The sequence below is a fragment of the Lygodium microphyllum genome, chromosome 14 (assembly GCF_053477565.2).
Source record: "Lygodium microphyllum isolate KBCC chromosome 14, Lygodium_microphyllum_v1.1.10, whole genome shotgun sequence".
NCBI classification, from domain to species: domain Eukaryota; kingdom Viridiplantae; phylum Streptophyta; class Polypodiopsida; order Schizaeales; family Lygodiaceae; genus Lygodium; species Lygodium microphyllum.
In genome coordinates, this window is record NC_141148.1 from 32,704,504 (window position 1) to 32,730,618 (window position 26,115).

A 26,115-nucleotide genomic window follows, 5' to 3' on the forward strand; every position below is an offset into this window, starting at 1 on the left:
ATTAATATTTCCAGGAAGGATCTAGCTAGGAAGGGAACCTTGACTTGCCATGGGGACTTTTGTAAAGAGTGTTGCAAGGGCATCAAAGGAGACATTTGTTGCTAGTTTGTTCTCGGCTTTGATTTTTTTAATTTCTCTACTCGTGTACCTCCGTACTCGTTCTAATGCTTGCTTCTTGATCATGTAATTCATCAGCGAGTTAGCTCCATCTAGTTTGTCTATACTCAATAGAACAAAATAATACTTTAGTCTCTGGAGGACTCTCTCGCCAATATTTCTTCTACTTCCTTCTTTTCAATGTCTCTGAATTCAGTTTTCATTCCACTATAGAGAGGAAGATATTTAGTTTTGAAGGTATCAAAACTCATTCTTCTGAGGATCTCCATAGTGCCATTGCCTTAATAATACCACCTTCGAAGGGTTTCAATAGCATAGGTTGTGAAGAACACTTTGTCTACTAGCTTTTAGTGGGTCAGAAATTGGACAAACAAAAGGTTGTCAGTGCACAAGTGTGGGAGCTTTCGCTCAACCGCCAAGACCCACGGACCGCTTATTGTTTCAAGCGTTCCAAGCCGAGCACTAATGGCTACCTCTCACATAGCCGACGCGCCATCCATATCTACGGGCGTAGTGAGCTTACCTCCATGCCGTTCGAGTTACCTCCTCTCCCGTGCACTCCGGTAGTTCCACGATCCAAGTGCAAGCTTCAAGCAAGCTTGATCCTCCCGCTCCAAGCTCCAAGCTCCATCGCCGCGAGCAAGATAAGAGAAGAGAAGGGAAGAGAAGAAGAGAGGAGAAGATGGAGAGCTTCTTCACCCCACGGTCCCTCACCCTCATACACTCACTCCCTCACACTCTCACACTCCCTCTCTCAAGCACAAGCTCAAGCAAGCAAGAACAAGTAGAAGAAGAAGAAGAGGAGAGCCACTTTCTGCCACACACAAGAATGAGCTTCTCATTCACTTTTCAACTTTATATACAAAACCCTAAATCCCTTTTGGGCAGTCATCCCCTTTTCCCTTTTTTACATGGCCGGCCGTAGCCTGCCCTTTTTCCCATTGTCCTTCTATCTTCCTAGCTTCCTTTCCGCCGCCCATATACATTTACAAATTGCACGGGTGAGAGCCCGATGCTCCTTGAATTAAACCGCGACGCACTTGCGCTCTTTTACAAAAGTTTTGTCTTGCGCTTTTCCTTGTGCGCCTTTGCCTTCCATTTATCTTGCCTTAGCCTTTGTCTTTGTCCTTTATTTTAGCTTTCCGGATTTTCCACTACCTGGCATTCTTTTACAAGATTTTAGGGTGTGCCTTTGTATTTTAAAATGCACCTTTCCCCTTTTGCAGTTGCTTTGGACTTTTAAGGTTGCCCTTGCGTTTTTGGCCTTTTCTCCTCTTCTTTCTTCAGTCGAGCTACCTTTTTTCTGCCTTTGCCCTGCGTCTTTTTTATTTCCTTTTGCTTTCTTCGTGTTGGGGTTAACATTACCCCCTCCTAGATGAGTGTCAGTCCCATGGCACTCATTGTCATAGGTAGCAGGCGTTAGCATGCACCGAAGACGTGGGTGGCAAGGACGGTTGTGGTTTGCCTTGGGGGAGTTCGGATGTTGGTGCGGATGAAGGTCGTTGGTGGCACTGTGCTGTTCCGATTGGCTGGTAATATGATTGTTGTAGGTGGCGATAGGGCTACTCTTTGTTGGGGATGGCCACTCATAGCTGGTCCGGGGGTTGGTGTTCATGGGATGCTCATGGTGGAGTTTGTGCGTGATGATTCGCTGGTGATTGGCATGATAGAGTGAAGGACAAGAGTTTAGAGTTGAGCATTGATGTCTAGCTGAGGCGCTTTCGTTGGAGTCTTTAATACATGCAATTGGAGAACCTCTCAGGTGATCTCTCCCTAAGGGGTAGTGCTAGTCGTCTGAGTGTGCACAAGACATATTTTGATGAGTTTGGGAGACAGGTCAAACTCTAAGCAAGCTTGGAGTGTTGTCCAACACTTGAGGACCCAAACTATGTATAGACTTTCGTGCAGATATTATGTTAGTGCTCATGCATACTTAGATATTATGTAGTGTTAGATATGATCAATGTCCCACCCTCATTAGGTGCTACCAATGATCCATGGTGCTCAAAGTTGTAAGGCCCCCATTATGAGGAGAAGCCAAATGTGAGCCCGGACATTGGTTGAGTCCTGACTTGTATATCAGATGAGGTCTATGTGACCGGATGGCAAAAAGGTGACTATTGTGGGTCTAATCTTTGGGTTAGACGGAGTGGTTAAGTTGGTAGCAACTCGAGGCGCATTGCATCGAGTTGCGGGGTAAGGGAGTTAAAAGGGGCCCCTATTGTGGGGTCCGGGGGCTGCGGAAGCGGCCCTTGGCTGGGGGGTCCCAGGGGGGCCAGTGGTCCCCCCTGACGGGAGTCCAGGGGTAGCGACCCCGGCCCGATGGTAAAGGGAATATTCCCTAGAATATTCCTTGGCCGACTAGTGGAGGCTTATATGGTAGGTTGGTCAGGCCAACCTCACGGCCTTCACAGGCTATAAAAGCTAAACCCCTTCACAGCCATCAATCACTCATCTTTCACCCAGTCAGAGTTGTTGTTCTAGCTAGCCTTAAGCTCTTCACCTATCTTCTGTCTAGATCGCCATCTAAGCTTCACACAGTGGAAGCACAAGGGTGGACAGAGCCATCTTTGTATCAGTTGTTTGGAGTTAAAGAATTTACTGATTCTCCTCTTATCTGTTGTGTACTCTCTATCTCTTTCTCAGATTTTGTTCGCTGCGCCGTGTAATATTTTACATGTAGGTAGAAGACTGCGGCCTGGTGGCTCAGAATGCCGTGTGGATGAAGCAAAGTGATCCATGGTGAAAAGAAGTACATGTGAAGGTGGGTGCGACATCCAGTGCATTGTGATTGCATGGCGTAGCAGGGTAGGACAAGCGATAGTGTATGAGCCGTAGGTGGGAGACATTGGGCCTGTGGATGAGGACGGTGTTCGTGGCCATTCGTGTGGTGCGTGCCCCAATTGATTGCCATGGTTTTAAGGCAGAGCGAAAGTGGAAATTGTGTGAATGGTTCAGGGTAACAGGTCTAACCACAGGCGAGAAAATCTCCCTAGGGCTGTTTTGCCCTTAATGTGCCCTGAACTATTGTGGGTGATGTTAGGGGGCTAGGGGACTAGGGATGGAGCTAGCCGACCAAGGTCACTAGATGCACCTAATTTGAGGACCCCTAGGTGCGGTGCTTCTTTTTTTTTTGCAATAGTATAACCATTGCAATATGCGGAGGCTATGAGCCTTTCAATGGGTCGGAACATGTCAAGCCTCGAAGGCTCAGGAAATGGATATGACCGTGATGATTTGGCCCTAGCCTCGTTGTTAGAGGAGCTATTGTTGCGATATCGGTACGATTGCAGCGTCCCTCATCGTGAGTGTAGAGCTTGGCCCAAGGAGAGAGTGTAGCCCATGACTACGCGTTGGTTCGTGCGATGTGGGTACTCGTAAGGGTGATTGTTCGCGTTCAGCAGCGTGACTTTGTTGCGATTAGTACACGGTCGTGGTTTTGCGGTGACCCAGGCATTGAACACGTTCGCACGAAGACCTATGTTATCCTACATCCACTTGTCACGTTGTGAGAGCACATGCTCAATTTTGTTAAGTAATTCAATAGATGTAGTTATGTTAAAACATGACTTTTTGAAATGCTATGATGTTAATTGCAATGCTCATGTGATCGCTGTCGAAGATGCGGCATACATTAGCGATAGACAGAAGAAGTTGTACAAGTGGGGAGTTGCCCTTTTACCCATCAAAAGACAAAAAGTTAGGTCCTGATAACTTGTCAGGCTGCTTGTACATCATAGGGGCTTAGTCAATTTGTACTAGGCGGGGCGAGTCTGATTGGTTAGATGACTGGGCTAGTGCTGGTGCGGGACTCTCATAAGGTCGGGCAGGGCACATGTCGGCCGAGACATGGATGGTATAGTCCCGGGCCGCCACCATTTCCAAAATGCCTTTAAATAATTCATTGAACTCTTCCCTGTCTCTGGCCGCCTTTCCTGCCCTTGGGCATCTGGTGCTTGAGCGCACGTGGGGGATTTGTGCAACTGGTGTTGCCACGGCTTGCACGGTTCGCTGAGCTTCGACTTTCCTGGTCTGAGGATTTTTAGGCCTTCATCCGGGGCGGTGCTGTTTAGGTCCGCGTTTCTTTGCATATCTCTTGAGAGTGGACACATAGCACACCGGCGGAGGGGCACGTGCCGCATGTTCCCGTCGTCTGCGAAGAGCGTCTCTGCACGCCAGCTGCCAGTGGTTCTCCATGTTTTCCTTGTGGGGGCCTGCAAGATGGAACCCAAGGGTTAGGCCTTGATACGGAATAAGATTGTTCGCATAGGAGGGATTTCAATGTGGGTTATCAAACACATATGACTAGAAGAGAAGGTGTGGAACATGTTGTACTTGTTGTCGAGGGATGGCCCCCGTAATGGTGCCAATTTAGCCTCTAGATACTAGCCAACCTTGACTCACGCTGAGTTACATCGGTTGGTGGTCCTGCGGTTGGACGGGGCTCATCCTTGGAAGGATAGGCCGGAAAGGGAAAAGTGCATAGAGAGGGGCTGCACCCTGCTTACATTATTCAAGATGTTGGTTAGGGCTTTCCATGGTGGCAATGTGGGGTGCATGCCCTTCGCCCGGAGGTGGACATGATCATGTGAGAGGGGGACCGGACTAGCCTAGCCTGTTGATCCCCACTCTTCTGTCTGCGCTTGACTTTTTATTGCTTGTGTGCATTGATAGTGTCTATACAAGGTGACACAAAAATCATTGTTTATATATATAAATATTTACGAATCCCTGTCACTTCACGAGGATAGAAACCAATTGTAGAACTCGGGATTGTACTGAAGCGTGGCACACACATCTAGTACACGTGGCAGCTTACTCAATACTGATAGGTATTTTGCCACATCAAGTAACATGAAACCTTGCCCAAGTCTACTGGCGACATGTAACTCCTCCTCAGTGAGAACCTTATCGAGCAGAGGGTTTTCTAGGCTTGGTTCAGCCATGTCCGTGCCCCGAATGGCAGTCAGCACTCGAAGGAAAGTTGGTGCCACATAGATTGGGTCTCTTTGAGATCGCCATTTGGCCAATCGCTCCTCAGAGACTGTCATAATCTGAGCTCCTAGTTCGGCCATTGCAATGCGGTTTTCACACCAACGCTGTTCAAATCAACTTCGGCCTTCTGACAGTCGCTTTAGTTGCTCTATCTCTAAGAGATTTGGTTGGCAGAGTGAATAATTGAATGTGACAGTTAAGCGGAGTTCGTCGGCTTCCTCGCCCGAGATGAGTGGCATGTGCTCATGCAGGAGCTTGCTATAGTGCTCGTCGAGATGTTCTTGCTCTTCCCAAGATAAGGGAAATGGCACGTATTCTTCGAGCTGCTCTTTAGGGACTGCATGCATGTCTGCCAAGACATAGACATGTGTGAACACCTTGAGCTTGGTATCCAACTCAGTTAAGCATTCTGCGACAGTTCTATGTTCAAAGAGGGCTTGCTCGGTTGCTATCTCATGCAAGGTTCTAGGAGTTTGCCTGGGATTTAGCGTAGCTGGGGGCTCAGGCCTAGATGAGTAGGATCGGTCAACACTAGGATGCCTGCCGCTCTTGGGGTTTCCATGTTTCTCCTGAGGCTTCATTATTGCATCATGGTTTTTCGTGGATGTGACTCTCACCCTGTTGTGACAGCGTTATATCCACTCTTGACTGGTCCATGCAAGTTCCATTGTCGGTGGATTGAGTGTTGCAAGTAGTCATTGTTGGTGACGAGTGCTTTGATTCTTCAGAGCACAGGGATGTGCCTGAGGTTTCACTGCCATTAGGGGAGGCGTCAATGGGTCCTTTGGTGGGTGGAGTCGATGCTTCATTCATCAACTCCCCAGAGCTCTTCGTCTCAATGTTCTTGGGGTCCCCAACCACCTGCAACTATTGTTGTTTTCACTGTTTTCTCCTCTTTTTCTTGGTCAGTGAAGGTGTATCTCTCAATGGCTCAGGACCTTGGACTAGTTTAACCGTTGTTGTGCCTGGTTGGGCCTTAGCATTTCCTTTCTCTAGTGTGTCCTCATGGAACATAGCCACGGCCCGCTGAATAGCCTTGCTAGGTTGAGTGGTTTGATGCGTCATCTCCTTGGCCACATCTTTGAGAGGTTTCTCCTTGAGTCTAGGCTTTAGGTGCTTGGGACGGGTTGGAGTTGTCAAGGATACTGGTTGCGGCACCTCCTCCGCAGATGAATTGCTAGGGACACGTTCTGCAAGGGGTGTAGTCACGGCCGAGGGTTGTGACTGCTGCGATCCCTGATTGGAAGCAGTGGCGTTTAGTCCAGTGGGCTGGTTACTCTTGGTGGATTGCAGTGTTGAGTCCCTAGGGCGATCGGGCATGGTCATGTCTTTTGTTGTCCTCTGAGCATTCACCTGTGTAGATCGATCCTGAGTTGATACAGTCACATTGGGTCGCACGGGCATATCCTTGGGCCGAGAGCTACAACTAGTGTCATGTTTCCCCTCTTGGATGTTTGGAAGCTTTGATGGAGACATAGATTGGAAGTGAGCCCCCGCCATTGACGATTGTCGTTGTGCTTCCTGGGTCCGTTTGGGAGGAGAGGACATAGGAGACCTAGGACTCTTAGGTGGACCTGGCACCGACTAAATGATTTTCTCGTGATTGTTGGAGGATTCCGTCATTAGCTTTGCTGAGCAATCAACCTTATCATGAGTGATGTTGTGCCTGTGGTGCTCATTATCCTCTTGGAAAATCCAAGGCTCCTTGGGCACTAGTGGACCTTGTGCACACTCGACGGATACCTCTGATATCTGCTTGCTAAGCACACTAGGCTGAGGATCTAGTTTTTGATGGGTCATGTTCGGTTTCTTGATTTCAATCATGAGGGGCACAATCACTCCAATATTTTTGGTTCGAGACTCGGATTTTTGTTTAGGTTTCCTCCCATGGCTCGTTGCTTTTGACCTAATTTGGGCTTCCGACCGAGGTGGTTTAGCAGGGGGTTTTGGTACCCAAATTCATCGGTTGCCTGCATAATACCCTTGAGCACGAAGCAACGCCTTGGATATCCATCGTGGCGTTGTGCTAGCTCTCCATTGATGCCTTCGTCTATAAGGCTTGGGCTTCTTTCGTGATCTTCTACGATATTTGTAAGTCCAAACCCTATCCTTGGCCTTGTCTCCTAACCTCTTTGTTTCAAGTATGGCCTCACTCACTAGTTCTCTCCATTCAACCTACGCTTGTATCAACTCTTTTAGCAACTCCTTGCTCTCATTACTAGGCTTGCTTGGTATGTCAGGAAGCTCCTTGCCCTTCCCTCGAGGTTTGGTGAGGTCACCCTTGCTAAAAGTTGTGATTATCCTCACGCATGGTAGTGTTAGGTGTATCCTCTTTGCGATATAGTCGGCTCACACTTTGTTGCCTTTTTGAAGGGCCTTCCTAGGAGGATTTCCTTTCCACAATTCTCGCTATTTGGCGGAACATAGAACAGGACTGGGAAGCTTTCTGTCTCAATAGTTACAAGGATTTTGCACTTTCCTAGAAGTGCTTGTGGGTGTTCCCTGTAAGGATTAAGAGCTGCATCAGTTGGTTTGAGCTCTGGTTGACCTAGTAGAGTCCATGCTTTGTAAGTTAAGATATTGAAATCTGCTCCTTCATCAATGAGAGCATCAACACTATGCTCTCCTCTTGCGGTGAGTTTGACCCTAAGATAAGCAGGTGGCACTATGTCTTCATCTTTCGGGTCTTGGTCTACAGCTTCAAGTTTTCTGATACATGCCTTTGAGTCCCTAGCTGCACAATTAGACGTGGATTCTCTATTGAGATCTTGGGTTGTCTGTGCAGCGCTGCTCAGGGTACATCTATCGTCAGGATTGTCATGTCTAGTCATCCTCGCATTGGTAGCTTGATGATGTTGCATTATGCTTTGACTAGACACAGTTTGAACACAATGTACATGTGTCCTTGTAGTGTGGCCTTTTTGCCCTTGATGGCTAGATTGGCTTGTTGAGGTTCTAGGGTCTTTGTTTATCTTTATTCGGGTGTGGGCTTTTGGTTGCTCCTTTTCAAGTCAGAGTCCATGCTCGTGTAGAGCCATTACTACCCGAGGGTCTAAGTTGGAGGGCCTGTCACGGCGTGGTTTTCTCTCCAACCTACTTGGGGGAGGTGCAGAGGGGGCAGAGCCCCGTCTGCGGGGGTCCGGCGGGCAGTCCCCTCCCCGGCCTGTAGGGCCGTTACGGTAAACACCATGCGCAGTTTGGAGGATCATTCAGCCAGAACTTGAACCACTTGCTCGAAGTTTCGGCCTAGTGGTGGATCTATGATGCGCCTTTCACTCTATGTAGCTTGTGGGGTCAATTTAGGGGTTCATAGTTTTTCTAATTCGTTGCCTCATTCGTTTTTGGGTCCAATCAGGCTTTTCCACTCAACGGTGTGCGTCTAAGTCCCTGGTCTCGCAACTGCCTACTAGTTGCTAAGCGGCTGCGCCCTACGATTTTTCCTATTCTGTGTGCTAGAATCAAGTTCTGAGCATCCTACGGGCTTTTGACAGTTCGCGCTGCTGAGTTTTAGCCAAGTCAGGTCAAAGTTTCTGAAAATTTGGTGAAACTGTATGCTCGGCCCAACTAGTCCGAATTGCAGAGTCCGAGTGCCCGATTCGGCACGTCCGAGGGCTGACTGGGAAGGGCTGTATGTAACTGTCCGAATACCAAATTCGGCCGGTCGTAACCCGAATGTCCGAGGGCCGAGTGGGCCGAGGTTGGGCCAGGAGGGCCGAGTGGGCCGAGAGCTCGATTCAGACGGGCCGAGCATGGGCGTTCGAGTGGTAGTGGCCGAATGTGGTCAAGAGGGCCGAGTGAGCCGAGGCCGAATGGCCGAGTGGTCCAAGGGTCGATTCTGGGACTCGTCCCAGAATCGCCATCACTCGGACACGCCGGGCGCGGCACGTTTTTTTGTTGAGCTTCACAAAATTCGTCGTGCCAGGTGCTGGAGGCCTTCCCCCTAGTCAAGTAGCTCCAGATCCATCCTACTCATGTAGGGGAAGGTGTAGAATTACCTGGACTGGGCAAATATCTCTTTGATGCCAAGATCGAAGCGAATCCACTCACCAAGCTTTCCTCTTCTCTCCTGCTCTCCTGAAACCCTAGAGTGCACAATGTGGCCTTTCTTGCCACTTTTGGCCCTTATACCCCTTCCCGTGTATGGTATTGACGCCCCAATAACTCACTTGCTGATCTTAGGCATCACAAGAGAGTTTTTTTACCACTTTTGCACGATTCTTGCCCTGTTTTGCAACAGTAAACCCTAATGCTTATTTTCTTTGTTTTTCTTTGTTTTCTCCTACTCTAATGCATCCAAATCACAAAGTAAATACCTACACTACTCCATCTCACAACATAAATCTCAAAAAGAAAAAAACCTACTTCCCAAGGAGATCGAATATCATCTTCAACCCCCTCACTTCCTACCTATCTCAAGCACCAGTTTGGGGGAAAACCCTTACTTCGATGCTTGATTCGAAGCGCGCAAGCGCTCAAGGCTTGAATCCATTTGTCTCGGCAATGGAACCAAAATGTGGGAGCTTTCACTCAACCGCCAAGACCCATGGACTGCTTATTGTTTCAAGCGTTCCAAGCTGAGCACTAATGGCTACCTCTCACATAGCTGACACGCCATCCATATCTACGGGCGTAGTGAGCTTACCTCCATGGCGTTCGAGTTACCTCCTCTCCCGCGCACTCCGGTAGCTCCACGATCCAAGTGCAAGCTTCAAGCAAGCTCGATCCCCTCGCTCCAAGCTCCAAGCTCCATCGCTGTGAGCAAGACAAGAGAAGAGAAGGGAAGAGAAGAAGAGAGGAGAAGATGGAGAGCTTCTCCACCCCACGGTCCCTCACCCTCACACACTCACTCCCTCACACTCTCACACTCCCTCTCTCAAGCACAGGAACAAGTAGAAGAAGAAGAAGAGGAGAGCCACTTTTTGCCACACACAAGAATGAGCTTCTCATTCACTTTTCAACTTTATATACAAAACCCTAAATCCCTTTTGGGCAGTCATCCCCTTTTCCCTTTTTTACATGGCTGGCCATAGCCTAGGCCCTTTTTCCCATTGTCCTTCTATCTTCCTAGCTTCCTTTCCGCCGCCCATCTACATTTACAAATTGCACGGGTGAGAGCCCGACGCTCCTTGAATTAAACCGCGACGCGCTTGCGCTCTTTTACACAAGTTTTGTCTTGCACTTTTCCTTGTGCGCCTTTGCCTTCCATTTCTCTTGCCTTGGCCTTTGTCTTTGTCCTTTATTTTAGCTTTCTAGATTTTCCACTGCCTGGCACTCTTTTATAAGATTTTAGGGTGTGCCTTTGTATTTTAAAATGCACCTTTCCCCTTTTGCAGTTGCTTTGGACTTTTAAGGTTGCCCTTGCGCTTTTGGCCTTTTCTCCTTTTCTTTCTTTAGTCGAGCTACCTTTTTTCTGCCTTTGCCCTGCGTCTTTTTTATTTCCTTTTGCTTTCTTCGTGTTGGGGTTAACAACAAGCATCCCATGTATCTTGTTGTTGAGCATCCATGAACAAATTTAAGCTCTTTTCCTCCTTGTTATTGTAAACTTCAACTGACCACGACTCCTGAAGCTTCTTCACAATCTCCCATTTGATTATGTCTAGAAATTCTTGAATGAAGGCCAAATCTCCCATGGATGGTCATTCTCTTTGTCTTTACTTCTCTTTTTTAGTTTTGTGAAAAACAATTAGCTATTATGATACAACTTTTTGTAGCTTTAGAAGATAGTGGGATCAGTGTGTCACATAGAGCTTGCATTAAGATAGTGACATGCTTGCCATTGAGGGATGCACTTCTTGTAGAAAGTGGATTTGGAAATGAAGATATCCAATTCTTCAATATTTGCAGGGATTCTTCAATCTTCCATAGCTTTCCTTCCTCTTCAACAGTGCCAGTTTTTCCATTTTCAACCTCTATTGGTGCTTGTTAATGGCAAATTTTCCTCGGCTACACACCAAAAACATGGAGCCCTAAGAGGAACACCAAGAAAAATAGGGAATCTACTATAAGAAAATCTATCTTGTATCATCAAAAAGCATGTTCTTTGTAATTTAATCAACCACAAGAAGAAAAATAACACCAATCTTCTCAAATCTTCACACAACATCATATAACAATTCTCTCACGGATTTATCACAACATAACTTCAACAAATTCTTTATATTCTTGATAAAAACCATCAAATAATCACAATGACACCAAAGAAAGATCAACTTTGAATGGAAATCATCACATATAATTCATCTTTCATAGTCTTCATAGTCTCTCTCATGTAGATACAATGTTTCTCATAGAGAATCGACTATCTCACACACACATGCTCTCTCTCAATATTACATTTGAATAATGAATAGTAATCATCCATAATACGTGCCCTGATCATGTTGCTTATGCATTTTCTCCTCATGGAAAATAACATTATGGCTATGGATGACCTTTTGAGCCTATAGATCCCATAAGCGATAGCCCATCTCACCTACATCCCTGTAACTAAGAAATATACATTTCAAGAATTAGGATCTAGCTTATTACACTTGTCCTTGGGAATATGGTAGAAAGCCTCGCAACAAAGATGCACAAATGAGCATATGATGAAGGTTTCCTAGGCCATACCTCCTCTGTAACCTAATAGTCAAGAGTAGTGCATAGGGATAAATTAATTAAATGGACAATCGTAGTCTTAGCCATATCATTTTGGGATGTGGTGTACAAGGTGTGGTCAATTGGAGCTTAATACTCCTCTCATCACAAAATTGCTCAAAGGCTTTAGATACATACTCTCCCCCATTGTCAAATCGTAGGCATGTCAACCTATATCAAGATTGGTTCTCTACAAAAGTAAGGCAATTCTAAAATTTAGTAAAGACTTTTGACTATCGTTTTATGGGGTATGCCCACACCTTATGTGAGTAATCATCAATGAAAGCAACAAAATGTTTCATGCCACCTAATGACTTGCAGGGCATAGATCCACAAACATAAAAATGAACAAAACCTAGAGGCTCACCCATATACGTAATGCCAAATTTCTTATGCAACCTACGTGTTTGTCTTCCCTAAATACAATGATCACAAGAGTCAAAACATTTATAGTCCAAGGGAAGAAATATACTATGAAAGGTTAAGCACTTTCATTCCCTTTAAGGACATGTGCCTAAGGCAACAATGCCATAACGATACATGTGATATTGCAAGCACTGCCAAAACATGATCGATAGACCCAGATACAAGTAAGTGATAAAGGGTACTAGACTCAGCACATTGTTCCAAGATCTTTAATCTTGACGCTCAACTTGCTAGGGACAATATTGTGATCATTATTCTTCTCCTACACTTTTTCCTTTTCCATTTCCTTGCGCTTATCATCATGCATTTTATGACACCACAACTAAATATGATCATGCTTTCGACAATAGTGACAAATCTGTGTAGACTTATGACCATGGGGCTTCCACTGCATGACTATCCATATGACTAAGAATAAGACTTTTGAGAGTCTCTTCAATAGTAGTCATTATCGCTCTTACCATTACTACCTCTCACTGTCTTACCATTACTGCCTCTGGCTATCAAAGCATGAGAGATATAGGAAGCATTGACATTCTTTTTGTTAACTTCTTCATTTAATAATGCACCCTCTACATCCTACAATTTCATTCCATCAACATGCACATTTACACACATCGCAATATAGAATGTGACCCATGACTCAAGGAATGTAACCAACAAGAACAATGGGGAAGGATTGTCCTTGAACTCAATCCCCTACTGCGAAGACAAGTGGCTGAAAATAGAATGAAACTAATTTAAATGGAAGGGTATTGAAGTCCCCTCCTTCATATGAAGGACCATTAGTTTCTTCAGTCTCAATGTATCCGAGAGGTAGGGCTCTAGTTATCATAGAATATCATGAATCTTCTCCCATAAGTGCTAGGCAGTCTACCCTTCAGAGACAACATTGTAGAATACCTACTTAGAGAGTGATAAAATGATTGTAAATTTACATAACTCATCCAATTCATCCCAATCCTCTGTGTCAAAGCATTCTGACCTTTAAACACTCATGTCTCGATGACTTAATCTACAAATTCCACACCAAAACTTGCCATATCTGTATAGGCCTTCCAATAGCTATAATTAGTGCCATCCAATTTGTCAATGTTAAAGATACCATTATCATTTGATCCACTAGCCATTATGCCAAGAAATGAGAGCGTAGTACAAGAAGATGGGCTATTGTAGGGATAGCCAAAGAACCTGCCAAAATAGTGAGCTATCCACTAACTACAACCAATGAACAGTCAAGACAAAGTGTTTCCTCTGAGAAAGAATGCTAAAAACTATAATTACATCATGTTGAAATAAATACAATAATAAAGCCAAAACCAACTGTGAAAATTGACAAAAGACCAAGCTCCCACTACCAAAATATCCAAGGAAACAACTGGGATATATAGAAGCAACTAGCAATGAAGATGCATACAACTAGTACCAAGATTTATCACACCTCAATGTGTTAGTAAATCATACCTCCAGTAGGCATAGATATCATGCATGTAGCAGGTCTCAGGCAAAATGACAAAGAATTGCCAAAGGCACAATCGACCAAGCAAGAATAATAAAGCTCAACACATAGCCGAGCATTGTGTATACATCACTAACATCACACTAATAGAGATAGGTGCTCAAATCAGCCCACTAAAGAGTAAATGCATCAAATAAGCATCAAGAGAACATGTATGTAGCTCAATGAAAGCTCAATTGCATAAACCCAAATCTCTTCTCAAATGCAAATATCCAAGTAGCTCAAGTGACTCCCATTGGAACAAACCAAAATGCCAACTGAGCAAGACAAGATCAATAGATCATAGACATGATATCAAAGCATCCAAGATACATGAAATATAAGCTAGGAGCATAAAAGCCAATAGAATTGTCAAGCCCATAATTGTGTAAGCCACTAAAGCAATCGAGGCATGTAACCACAGCCAAGATGAATGCCACCAAGCTCAAAATTGAGGCTCAATAGAATCGTCAAGCCTGTAATTGTGTAAGCCACTAGAGCAATCGAGGCATGTAACCACAACCAAGATGAATGCCACCAAGCTCAAAATCGAGGCTCAAGAACATCCCATAGCATGTTTGAGTGCATAGACCAATGCTACGCATCAATACATTCATATGAAGCACCCAAATGACATCCAAGAGCAATAGGCACATATTTTCCCTGATAGAAAGTTTGTTGCCTTGTTACAAAAGGTATAAGAAACCTCTAAAAGGTGAAACAAATGGGGGCTCAAATCAACTAAACAACATCCCAAGACAATGTCATACTTCCATCGAGCATCAGATACCAAATGAGCATCAATAGACATAAATGAGAGCTCCAAACTCTAAGAATATGCTATGCCATATGTTATTACAACAAGTTGTCATGTATGATAGTCAAAGAAGTGAAGTATGGAAGCTCAAATCCAATGTTAGGCATTCAATGCAATGTTGAGAGTGTCTTCACTCAATGACAAGCCTCCAATGAGTGTATGAGTGACCAATGATCATCAATGGAGCTACTGTGACTAAGTGTTATGCTGCCCTAGAGTGTGTACAATGAGTCTATTGTGAAGATACAGTAATAGCATGCCAAAATATCTATTTAAGAGTGGCCCAATGTCAACTAATCAATGCTAAAAGCTTATGTCAGGCCTTTGCCTAATGCCCAAGAGTGCTAAGAGCTGTAGAAGATGACTTGGAGCATGCTGGGGTGTGGAGGACAAGACTGAAAAATCGACATCAAAATTTGCATATGTTTTACATATCTACTTGTTGGTCACAATGTTGATACTATTGAGGCTCAAATGATTGTTGGCAAGTATCCCCCAAAAGGTCCCTAACAAGTGTAGAAAGGCCTGAAGAGAGCTTAGCATCAATGGTTACCTTGATAGGCTGAAGCCATAGCTACCATGAGTGAAGTGCTATAGGTATTCAACGCAAGATGAGAAGAATATCAAGGATGCTCCCGAGTGCAAGGACAAGAAAAAGCAATGGAAGTGTAAGCTATGGCGGATGGAGCAAGAGGGCAAGAAAGAGAGACTCAAGCTTGGGGAACTCCAATACTCACAATGTGTGACCAACCTCCCTTATTCTATTAGTCATCACTGAAAGAATAAAGAATGAAGCAATAATGATTGGTGCTTGCCACCTACAATGTACAAGTGTGTAGGTATTGTTAGTGTAGTGAATACATGGGTGCAATCAACACATGTGCCTTTACCCTCAACACTATTCTTCTCCCATCCTTTTTTTTCAACTTAAATAATCTCTTCATGTTTCTTAAATGTTCTCCCTTTTCTTAAATCTTCTCCACTCTTTCTTTTTTGTTCCCCTTTAAATGTTCTCCTTTTCTTAAATGCCTCTCTCTCTCTCTCTCTCTCTCTCTCTCTCTCTCTCTCTCTCTCTCTCTCTCTCTCTCTCTCTCTCTTTGGGAGGTCAATGCTCTGGGGAGAAAGTTAATTCAAACATTCAACTTTAAGAGTGGGAGAATTTCCATTCCTTTCTCTCTTCTTTTCTTTTGTCCCAAACACTACTTATTGAAAAACATTTTTAAGAGTTAATTCAAAACTCTTCCACCTTGGCAATTTTCATGTTTTTACTTAACCTCAATTTTTTGTGAACACTAGTCCAAAAACTAATAGAAGCTTATTTAATGGTTATGTTCTTCTCTCTTCTTTTGTTTAATAATTGAACATTTAAGATTGTTTTTTTAAAGTTGAACATGTGCATGTGGTGTGTATATGTACTCCATAAAAATTAGAAAAATGTGCACACACACATACACATGGGCATGCACTTCAAGCTAGGGATGGGGATGCACAAATGCTCGTGTGCACATACATGCACACACCACATGCATGCACGTGTGCACACACATGTGCATACACAAATATATGTGCATGTATATAAACACACAAATTGCCTTACAATAGTGAATGCACATGCACACCCAACTACAGATATGCACATGTAAACATGCGCATACACAAGCATGCAAGCGTACATGCACACATGTGCACACACACACGCATGCATGCACGCACGCAGGCACACACAAGATATGTGTCAAGTAGACATTTTGACATGTGAAGAATAGGTAGGAAGTAGGTACTTGTCAAACCCAACTAGCTCATTATAATTCTACAAAGATATATTGTTAAGGTAATCCAAGAAACCCATTATAAATGCAATTTGCAATTGAGTATTTGCAAATCAACTCCAATCACCCATATCCAACTAGGCCATCATAACGTCAATTCAAATGAATTTATGCAAATCAACTTCAAATATCCAAGGCATTATTCGATACTTGGATGCCTCAACAAGGGTTATTTGATGCTTAACTTTAGTCATCTAAGGTACTTTATATCCAGCATTGTAATTAGTTACAAGGCCCTACATGGATCTTTCAAATTTTGAACAAATTGAAGCTTTGATTTGTATTTGGCCACTTTAGAATTGTTAGATTGCATGAAGTATCATGGTGATTCTATAGTTATGCTAAAGGATAGCATGGTTTCTCTGGTGCAAGAGAGTATCTTTCTCTTGATCCATGGTTTCATGAGTATGATGCTCAGTATACATGCTAAAAAACAATTTTATTAATGGGGACATTGTACTTGACTTTTCTAATGGATCAAACAAGCTATTTACTAGGATTATATGTTTCTGGATACAACTGCAATTATAACATACCTTTTACAAGGCATCAATCAATTCATAGAGTGGGAATTTCTACTCAAGTACAGCAAGCATGCTCTTGAATGGATTATTCACCTTTTCAATGCCACCAAAGAGGATTAGTTTATTGGGTTCCAAGTCTCAATGACTTCTTAAGCTTAATTCCATGGGGCATCAAAATGGTGGAGGTAGTACAACAATGTACTACTTATATAGCCATAAATAGATTTAACCCTTGCAACCATTATGCCCACCCTTGAATTCTTAAATGCTATAAATCAATCTTTTTGTGTATTTCATTTTATATGAGTATTTCAATCTTAGACTAGTGGATAATGTATAAGAAATATGATTTATTCATTGGCTTAAACTTACTTCGATTGGCCTCTTGTGACTAAGTAATCAAGGTCATGAGTTGTCACCTTTCTAGCTTGACCAAGTAATTTCTTTCTTTTAAGCTTTTTCTCATTCCTAGTATTAATGATATGTTTAATGTGTGTGCTCATAATGATTAAGCTTTCTTTGACATCATAACTTACAATTGGAAATTGCTAATTGTTGAAAAGGGTGGATCCATATGGTTGAGTCACAATGGATCATAGAGGGATCAAAAAACAATATAGTAGTGTTGACCCTTTGACATGACTTGTATACCACACCATCAAGGCTTGTGATTGTTGCCCTAAAAAGTTATTCTTGAACTAAATATCTTAAATCTCATCGATTATCAACACAAGGTTGTTGAAAGCCTTGCTAGAAAAGTCATCAAAAGTTGCAAATGCAATCCCCCACAATAAGCAATGCATGTGTACTTACCACAATGGGTATATAGTATATATCTATGAATGTCTCCATTAAAAAATCTTCAATGTAGAATAATGAATCGATGAGCATACAAGGGTCTTCAAAGAGCACAAGTTTACGATATGGATCAAAGAGAGCACTAGCTAGCAAATCGCCAAATAGCAACAACTTTAGAGCAACATGATGCCATCAATATGGAGCTACATAGTCTAGTAGAAGAGGCAATTAACCTAAAAGCACCACAAATTACTAAACTAAAGTAGCATGTGCATAATAATTGATGGTTATGCTTAGCGTAAAAAGTCAAAGGCCAATATACTCAAAACCCTTTATTCCAATTGCCATCAAAAGACCAACAATTAAATCATACACCTTATTTCTATTAGAAACATTTTTTAGAAATTAGAAATTTGTAAGCAAAGCCTAAAACACAACACTAAGATGTGCAATGTTAAGGCAATAATTACATGCATTGTATCTCTTCAAAGAAAGAGTTGAGGCTTCATTAGAGAACTACATTACAAATCAACTTCCATGGTTCCCATGATTATCATGATACTAGTACAATATCATTGCCCAAGTTTCTACAATAACCATTTTTGTAGCATCATGTGAATTGTCACATCAACACCGATATCATTAGGCTACATGTCTATAACAATTGTGCACAAGTAAAAGTCAATATGGCTAATTCTAAGTTTGTGCATATAATGCTATTTTTTGGCTTTGCAACCATATGGCCTTTGATTTTGTGTTAGGAAGCCTAGATAGTTTGCAATCACTAGATTGGGAGATATTTCTATGTGGACCCTTTAGTGGGGACAATTTCACGATAGTTGAGTTGGGAGAGAGATTTCTATGCGGACTCTCCAATAGTGTGGATAGATGCAATTGTAGTATTGCTACAAAAAGGGAAGGTTTCTCAATACACAAGACCAATGTACTTTGCAAGCAAGATGATGAGTAAGGAGGAAACCAACTTTTCAAAAGTTTGGCATATTATGGTTAGTATGGTGTTTGCTAAACTTCTTAAAGGAATTGTACTTGTACCTCTAAGAATAAAGGACCCCAACCTTTCACTTTTATGATCCTTGAATTTAATCATCTTGACCTTTCATTTTTCCCTTTTACTTAACCTAAACCACAACATTTGATATTTCTATACTCACTTTCTCCTTGTTACTAATGGTTGATTTACATAATATCTTCGCCATTATTTTTTAGGTGTGTAGTGTATTGTTTATATGACCTCTTGTATTTGCTTTTATTGTGCCTCTCAATTAGCTCAACTCTTTCATATCTTAGCTCGTAGATTAATACACTTCTATCATTGACACAACCCTAGGAAAAAGAATTTCAAAGCACTGGGAAGTTTTATACCTTTGTCAACCTTGCTAACTCTTAGCTCTTTAGCTCCTCTTTGCATTCTTTTCCATTGCCTCTCCTATTTTTCAACTGGTGTCTCAAGCATGGATTATAACTATTTTATCGAAAACTTATTGCTAATAGAAATGTACCCAACATGTGATCAAACCTTAGTGGATTACAAAAGTAAGGAAGTGGGAACTCCATCATCATTCAGTGATAATGCATTTATGATACCTTTTCTACTTACCTTGCACAAGTGTTTGTAGTTTACATCACTACTTTGGTATAGCACAATGTCCAAAATGTTGGTCAACACACTTCAATTGAGCTACTATATGATTTGTCTACCATGTCAATAGCCATGCTTAAACCTCCCATTCTTGCAATGTCCCCTCTATTGCTATACCCAAAAAACACATCTATCATATAATAATCCTTGCACATATAGCACAATGTCCAAAATGTTGGTCAACACACTTCAATTGAGCTACTATATGATTTGTCTACCATGTCAACAGCCATGCTTAAACCTCCCATACTTGCAATGTCCCCTCTATCGCTATACCCAAAAAACACATCTATCCTATAATAATCCTTGCACATCAACCCAAGAAAAAGTGAAGTGTCATAGGTGGAACAACCGGACAATGGTTCATGAAATAGGCCATGGTGCAGCACATTAGCAAGTGTGATGCTTGCAGCTTACTCTTCTTCTATGCTTCATAGTTGTGTCGCTTTGACATAAGTTCACATGGTGCGATATCTCTTACTCAACTTCTTGACTATTAAGTATGACCAACCTGTGCTTGATTGAACTTAGAGACTAGACTTTATATTTTCTTCATAAATCATGTTAATATAACCCAAGAGCTATCATGTGCACATCATATCCCATCCAATTTTCCTAAAGCTTCACTTCTTGGAACACCACCTCTAACTCATTTGTTTATACCTACGGATCCAACCTTACAGCCTGTGGAGAGTTACCAACAATTGTGTGCAGGAATAAAGTGGGATTGCTTTACCTCCTAGATAAAGGCTTGTTAGCCACAAAGCACATCCAGCAACTGCCAGTAAGAGCATCAAACCTGAACTCCCACTGGAATTACAATTACTGCCCCCACATCATTTCAAGCCTGAATGTAATGCTAAAGAGTTGAAACAAAACCTTGTGATCCTTATTCCACTGAGTACCATACTACTGTTGTATACTTTGGGATCACTCCAACTAACTGCAAAAGGGAATGCTAGAACTAAGACCTGCATTGATTGAAATTGGATAGAGTGTACCTTCATTGAGTATATGATACCACCCTCCCAAACTCTTAAGGGTTTTAATGGCAAAATCTCTTGCAAGGGATAGACCAAGATTATAACTTAAGGCATCTTTTGTCAATTTGATTTCTATTGTCATGCGTGCTGTACTTGGATACATATTTTGCTAACATTGCTTGAAGAAGCTGGACTAGACAGGCACCTCAATTGAATGCAGTTGTTTGAGCTTAGACTTCCATGCTTTTCAAATTTGAAGCTTTATGCCCTTCAGTGGGATCACCTAGATATCAAGTGAATCCTTGCCCAGGTCTCAAACACAAACATCCAGACACCATCTTCGACTAATAAATCATCACAGATTCATAAGACAGTTGTTCATGAGTCCAGCCTAGTGTATCTCCACTCAGTTAAAGACTACAAGGAGAGTTAAATGTTGAGATGAGACACCCTCACAAATAAACACCACCAGCTGTCAAACAGATATTTCCAAGTAGATTTGCTAGCAGGCATGTGCAGGTTGTTTGAATAAGCTCAGTTTGGTGGTAGTGAATGAATAAGAAAAAATTCAAGGAGAGAGTGAGGGAAAATGAACCTCTGATAAAAAAGAGAAGACTAGACATACAAGTTTTTTGAAGCCCAAAATGCACACAATACCAGGTTAAATACACACAAACACCAAGCCCTTTCGGCTGAACAAACTAACATGCCAGACATAAGTAACTTTTTAATGGCCATCAGCACAATGCAAAACTGCCCTTACTGATGTACAAATATACTGTAACCACTCTCAGAACATTTCCTGCATCATACTGAGAACAGCCTCACTCAGAACAACCCAGCAGCAGTTGTACCAAGACGCCTGCAATTTTGGAGACAACACAAGCCAAAAAATTTCAGCCCCAGTAAAGCTTCTAGCATATAAACAAAATAGTCTTGTAGGACGGATTTCCTAGCAGTACAACCACATGAGGGAATGAACATATAAACAAGCACAGAAAGCTCCATGAATGTTGGATCTCAGTATGCCAGACCAGTGAAGCACTTGTCCGTTAAATGACTACAATAATCACCCTCTACTAATCATGTAAAAAGTACCAGGCTCTTACCAGATCATCCAGTTTCAATATAGCAACCACTGTCAGTCACATGACCACCTAAAGAGCCAATGCTGAGACCATTGAAGCACTTGTCCTTTAAATAACTACAATAATCACCCTCTCCTAATCAAGTAGAAAAGCACCAGGCTTTTACCAGATCATTCAGTTTCGATATAGCAGCCACTGTCAGTAACATTAACACACAAAGACCCGTGAATGACTAACATAATAAACAGTATAGATATTGCTGGATGTACATCAAAATTTTCTTTGGAGCTACAATTACTTCCGTGCAAGTTAAAGATAGAATAGCCTGCACTAGGCACAGAGAAGTACTTGCCAAGCTCAGGCCACGATATGCTTCCAGCTCTTAAATCCAACAGGCAGCATTAGCTTCTCATTGGACTGTTGCTGGGTAGCCAGTGTAAACAAGCAAACTTCTATCCAGCCAAGCTACATCCATGGCCTAAAAAACCATCACCACTATACTAAGACTCCAGACAGTCAAACCAAATTTCCCCTGGACAGTCAGGGATGTAAATTCACCTATTGCGGGGGGCTGGGTTGAGGAGCGGCGGGTTGGGGCTTGGCAACACGAGGGTGAGCTGGGCACCTGATTATAGTCCCATTTTCTTCCACATGCATCACTTGTCGCATACCTGCCAAAGCTGTCATTATTCCAGGAGTTGTGCGCACAAACTGAAGAGCAGATTGTGCGTCAGTTCGTTGCTCCCCAAGTTCAGGACAAGAGTTACGAACATCAGGATTAAGGTTCTTGCATAGATTCCCCTGATTCAAACTTGCAGATGCAACAACTGACACACCCAGATGGTGTGCAGCATGAAGTAGCGGCATGCGGCGTCCTTTAACACTCTGTGATGGAAACTTGGCTGCTTCTTGAAGGAAACCATTGTAAGGAGCCTGTACAATTTTAAAGTGGTGATTTTCTCCCCCCAACTCTTTGGCATAATTTACTAGTTCCTCCAGAGAAATGTGCAGTCTGCCAGACGAGTTAAGACGGAAGCCATTCCACGTGGACACCCCATACATTGAGATCTTACCTTCTGACACGCATTCCTCCATGGCTGCCATAGCAGCTTTAATACGGGACATGACAGTTGCTCGAGGGACTGCATTCAGCTGAATCTCTGGATTATGGATAAAATATACATCAATGGTCTCCAGTCCCATGTTCCTCCTGCTCAATTCTAGCTGATTCTTCAGATATGCGGGTGTGAGGCAGTGGCATCCACCAACAAACTCATCACGTTCAAAAAGCTTGGTCTTGATGTATGTCTCATCTATGTATGTGTAAGGATCGATAGATTCCCTGTAATCAAATGCAAGAAACCCTGCCTTTGAGCAGACAACCACTTCATTCCTGCTGACAATGCCCTGCTTGAAAGCCTTCTCCAAACACTGGCCAATAAGAAGCTCGCTGCGCATAGTGCGGAAGTTTGATGCACAGTCAATGAAGTTTATCCCCATGGTCAAGCTCCTGGTGATGGATTCTATGTACTCGCGATCGACGGCATCATTATCAGGACCCATATATGTGCCAATACCGACAGAAGAGACAATGAGGTCACCTACCTGGCCGCCAGCACGGAGCGCACGAAAGTGGCCGGGGCCGGCGTTGGCACCGATCTTCTGCGCATAATGAGCAGTGCCTGCGGCATCAGCGCGGCCGGGGATGTAGTTGGTGGCAGGGCTAGGGGAGGCGGCCGGTGTGGCAGCAGCAGCCGCGGTCGAGAAGGGGCGCAAGGGGCTCTGTGGAGGGAGCTCGGGCTTCTCCTGAGTCCCGGCGATGCAGCTGCGGACGCCGAGGCCGAGGGCTCTGCAAGCGAAGGGGGCAGCAGAGGAGCGGGCTCGCGCTAGGGTTTGGAGCGCCATGACTTCTCTTCCACAGAGCAAAAGGTCTCTGATGCTTGTATGTACACGACAGCAGGGTTAAACCCTTGAAAGAGAGGAACCCTTACAACACCCACTTGGCAAAAACCCCATATGTGCGCTCCCTATGGCCTTACTAGCCTCTTAGCCGACCCCCTTCTTCCTCCCCCCCCTTTGTAATGCATATGCAGCCAAATCACTCACTTGGCATGGCATAGAAAGATAACACGATATGTGAGAGCAAGGTATATTATTGTATTATTCAACAAAAAAACAGTACAACATAGGCACATCTCAAGAGTACACCCTTGTGGCGTTACACATATGAGGGTTTTACCATTGGATATAGGGAATCACACATAGAGTAGAAACCAAGCAGGGCTCAGAGTCAATACTACTCTATATATACGTGCTTCTAGCAACAATGCCATGGTATAGCTACAAAGCCTTTACATTCACCCCCACACAATGGATTGTTGTCCTCAACAATCTAAGGGTAGTGCTTATTGACTCATTTTATCAAGTTAGTCAGTGTTTACCGGTCTAGGACTTGACTCGTGAGAGATGTCTTAATGCAACCTTTTCTATCCATCTGGTCAGTGTTTATCACACTAAGACTTGGGGGGTCTTAACACAACTTTTTCTATTAAGCTGGCCAGGGTGCCTATCTAGACTCGGTTTTTTATTCTTGTTTATTCTAATCGACTCAATTACATTTAAGGAGTGGAGGCTTGCAAGTCCTATGGTAATCTAAGGTATGACTTAAGGCACGTTGAAAGTATTATTGGTATTCTCCTTGAGACATGTAGTGAAGGCCTCTTTGCCATACTCATGAGCCTCCACTTTTGAAATCCAAGTTGCTTCTTTGAGAAGGCACCCTTTCCACTTGGCGAGGTACTCAGGGTAACCCCTTTGCTCCTAGCGCCAAAGGATTACTTCTACTTCAAAGGGGCTATTGAAATGAAATAGTAAAACATGCCACCCCCATTGGGTATCGAGGTAGAGCCTACAACGCAAATGCTTTTGGGCAGGTCCAACCTCATTCAGAACTTGGGTGATGTGGTATGGTCCATAGTACAATGGTTAAACTTAGGGCTCATATTCTTTAGCAAGGACATATGCTTGGAGACGAGAACCACGTCATCTTTGGTGACTATTATTGCCTTGCGTTTCTTGTTAGCTTGTTCGATCATTGTGATTTTGCTCTTTTCCAAACTCTGCTTGGCTACAGCATTTCTCTCTCACTATTTCTTCAATCACTCACTCAACATAGCGCAAAAAGGTAACATGATATGTGAGAGCAAGGTATGCTTTTGTATTATTCAATGAAAGAAATGGTATAACATAGGCACATCTTGTGACTACACCCTCGTGATGTCACACATATGAGGGTTCACCATGTCAAGATTGTGGGAGAGAAGGAAGGAGTCTCACTTGAAGCTTTCTTGCTTGCACAATGGGGGAATACACACAAGGGTGGAGGCTGAAAACAGTTTTCCTCTTCTTAGTTGTGTAAGCCAAAAGAACTCAAGTACAAAGAAATAGAAGAACCCTATATATGGGTCTCAAACCAAACTCAACTAACTAAGGTGGCATACTAACTGAGCCACGAACTAGAGTAGATAAGGATAACTATCATGTAGCTATTATTCATGGGCGGTGTACCAACCGCGTCTGCAACTGACAAGTCGGTGACATAAATACACAACGGTCACCCTGGCGTATCACGAGTGGAGCTCGATATCTCAACACTCCCCCTCGAGCTCAATCCCAATTCCTGCACACCAAGCAGGTCTCTGAACTTGCGCAGCTTCTCTGCGCCCAATGCCTTCGTGAATATGTCAGCTACCTGATCCTCCGTGCTGACATAAACTAGATCAATAAGACCTAGTAAAACCCTCTCTCGCACATAGTGATAATGCACCTCAATGTGCTTTGTTCTAGCATGATAGACTGGGTTATTTGCCAAGTGTATACTACTCATGTTATCACAATAAATGACAACTGGTCCATCTGTAGACTAATGCATATCATAAAGTAGCTTATGCAACCAAGCTACCTCACATGCAGCCATTGCTGCACCCCTGTACTCAGCCTCTGTGCTCGACAAGGCAACTGTAGGTTGTTTCTTGCTGCTCCAAATGACTGCAGCACTCCCAAAAGAGAACACATATCCACTGGTAGATTGTCTATCATAGATACTACCAGCCCAATCAGCATCAGTGTATCCATGCAACTGTATCTGAACCCCAGTCTCATAAAATAGTCCATACTGCAATGTGGACTTCACATACCTGAGTATGCGTCTAGCCGCATCCAAATGTGGTTTCCTTGGAGCCTGCATAAACTGACTTACCAATCCAACAGCATAGCTCAAATCTGGCCTGGTAATAGTCATATAAATCAAACTTCCTACTATGCGTCTGTACATAGTAGGGTCTTCTAGAAGCTCACCTGCATCTGTGCTCAGCTTCACATTCTGCTCCAAAGGAACTGAAATAGGCTTACAGCCTGTCATCCCATATTTGGACAGCATGTCCAATCCATACTGCCTCTGCAAGAGTTGTATCCCACTTGGTGATCTAATCACCTCAATGCCCAAGAAATAACGCAGCTCTCCCAAATCCTTCATCTCAAACTTCTGCTTCAATAGCATTTTCACATGAAGGATATCTTCATCACTGTCACCTGTCATAATCAAATCATCAACATAAATGACAAGTAGCATAATACCTTTCTCTGTTTTTCTCACATAAAGTGAGAAATCTGCCTTGGAAATTTGAAAGCCAATAGTGACAAGATACTGTCCTATCTTGTCAGACCATGCTCTAGGTGCTTGCTT

At 43.2% G+C, this 26,115-nt stretch overlaps 1 protein-coding gene across 1 annotated transcript; it reads right to left on the minus strand.

Moving 5' to 3' along the window:
- Positions 1-21,507: 21,507 nt before the first annotated feature.
- Positions 21,508-23,405, minus strand: LOC148025471 (aldo-keto reductase yakc [NADP(+)]-like). Its single transcript, XM_087692613.1, has one exon. The coding sequence runs from the start codon at positions 23,274-23,276 to the stop codon at positions 21,930-21,932; it is 1,347 nt and encodes a 448-aa protein (XP_087548739.1). The 5' UTR covers positions 23,277-23,405; the 3' UTR covers positions 21,508-21,929.
- Between the last annotated feature and the right edge of the window lie 2,710 nt (positions 23,406-26,115).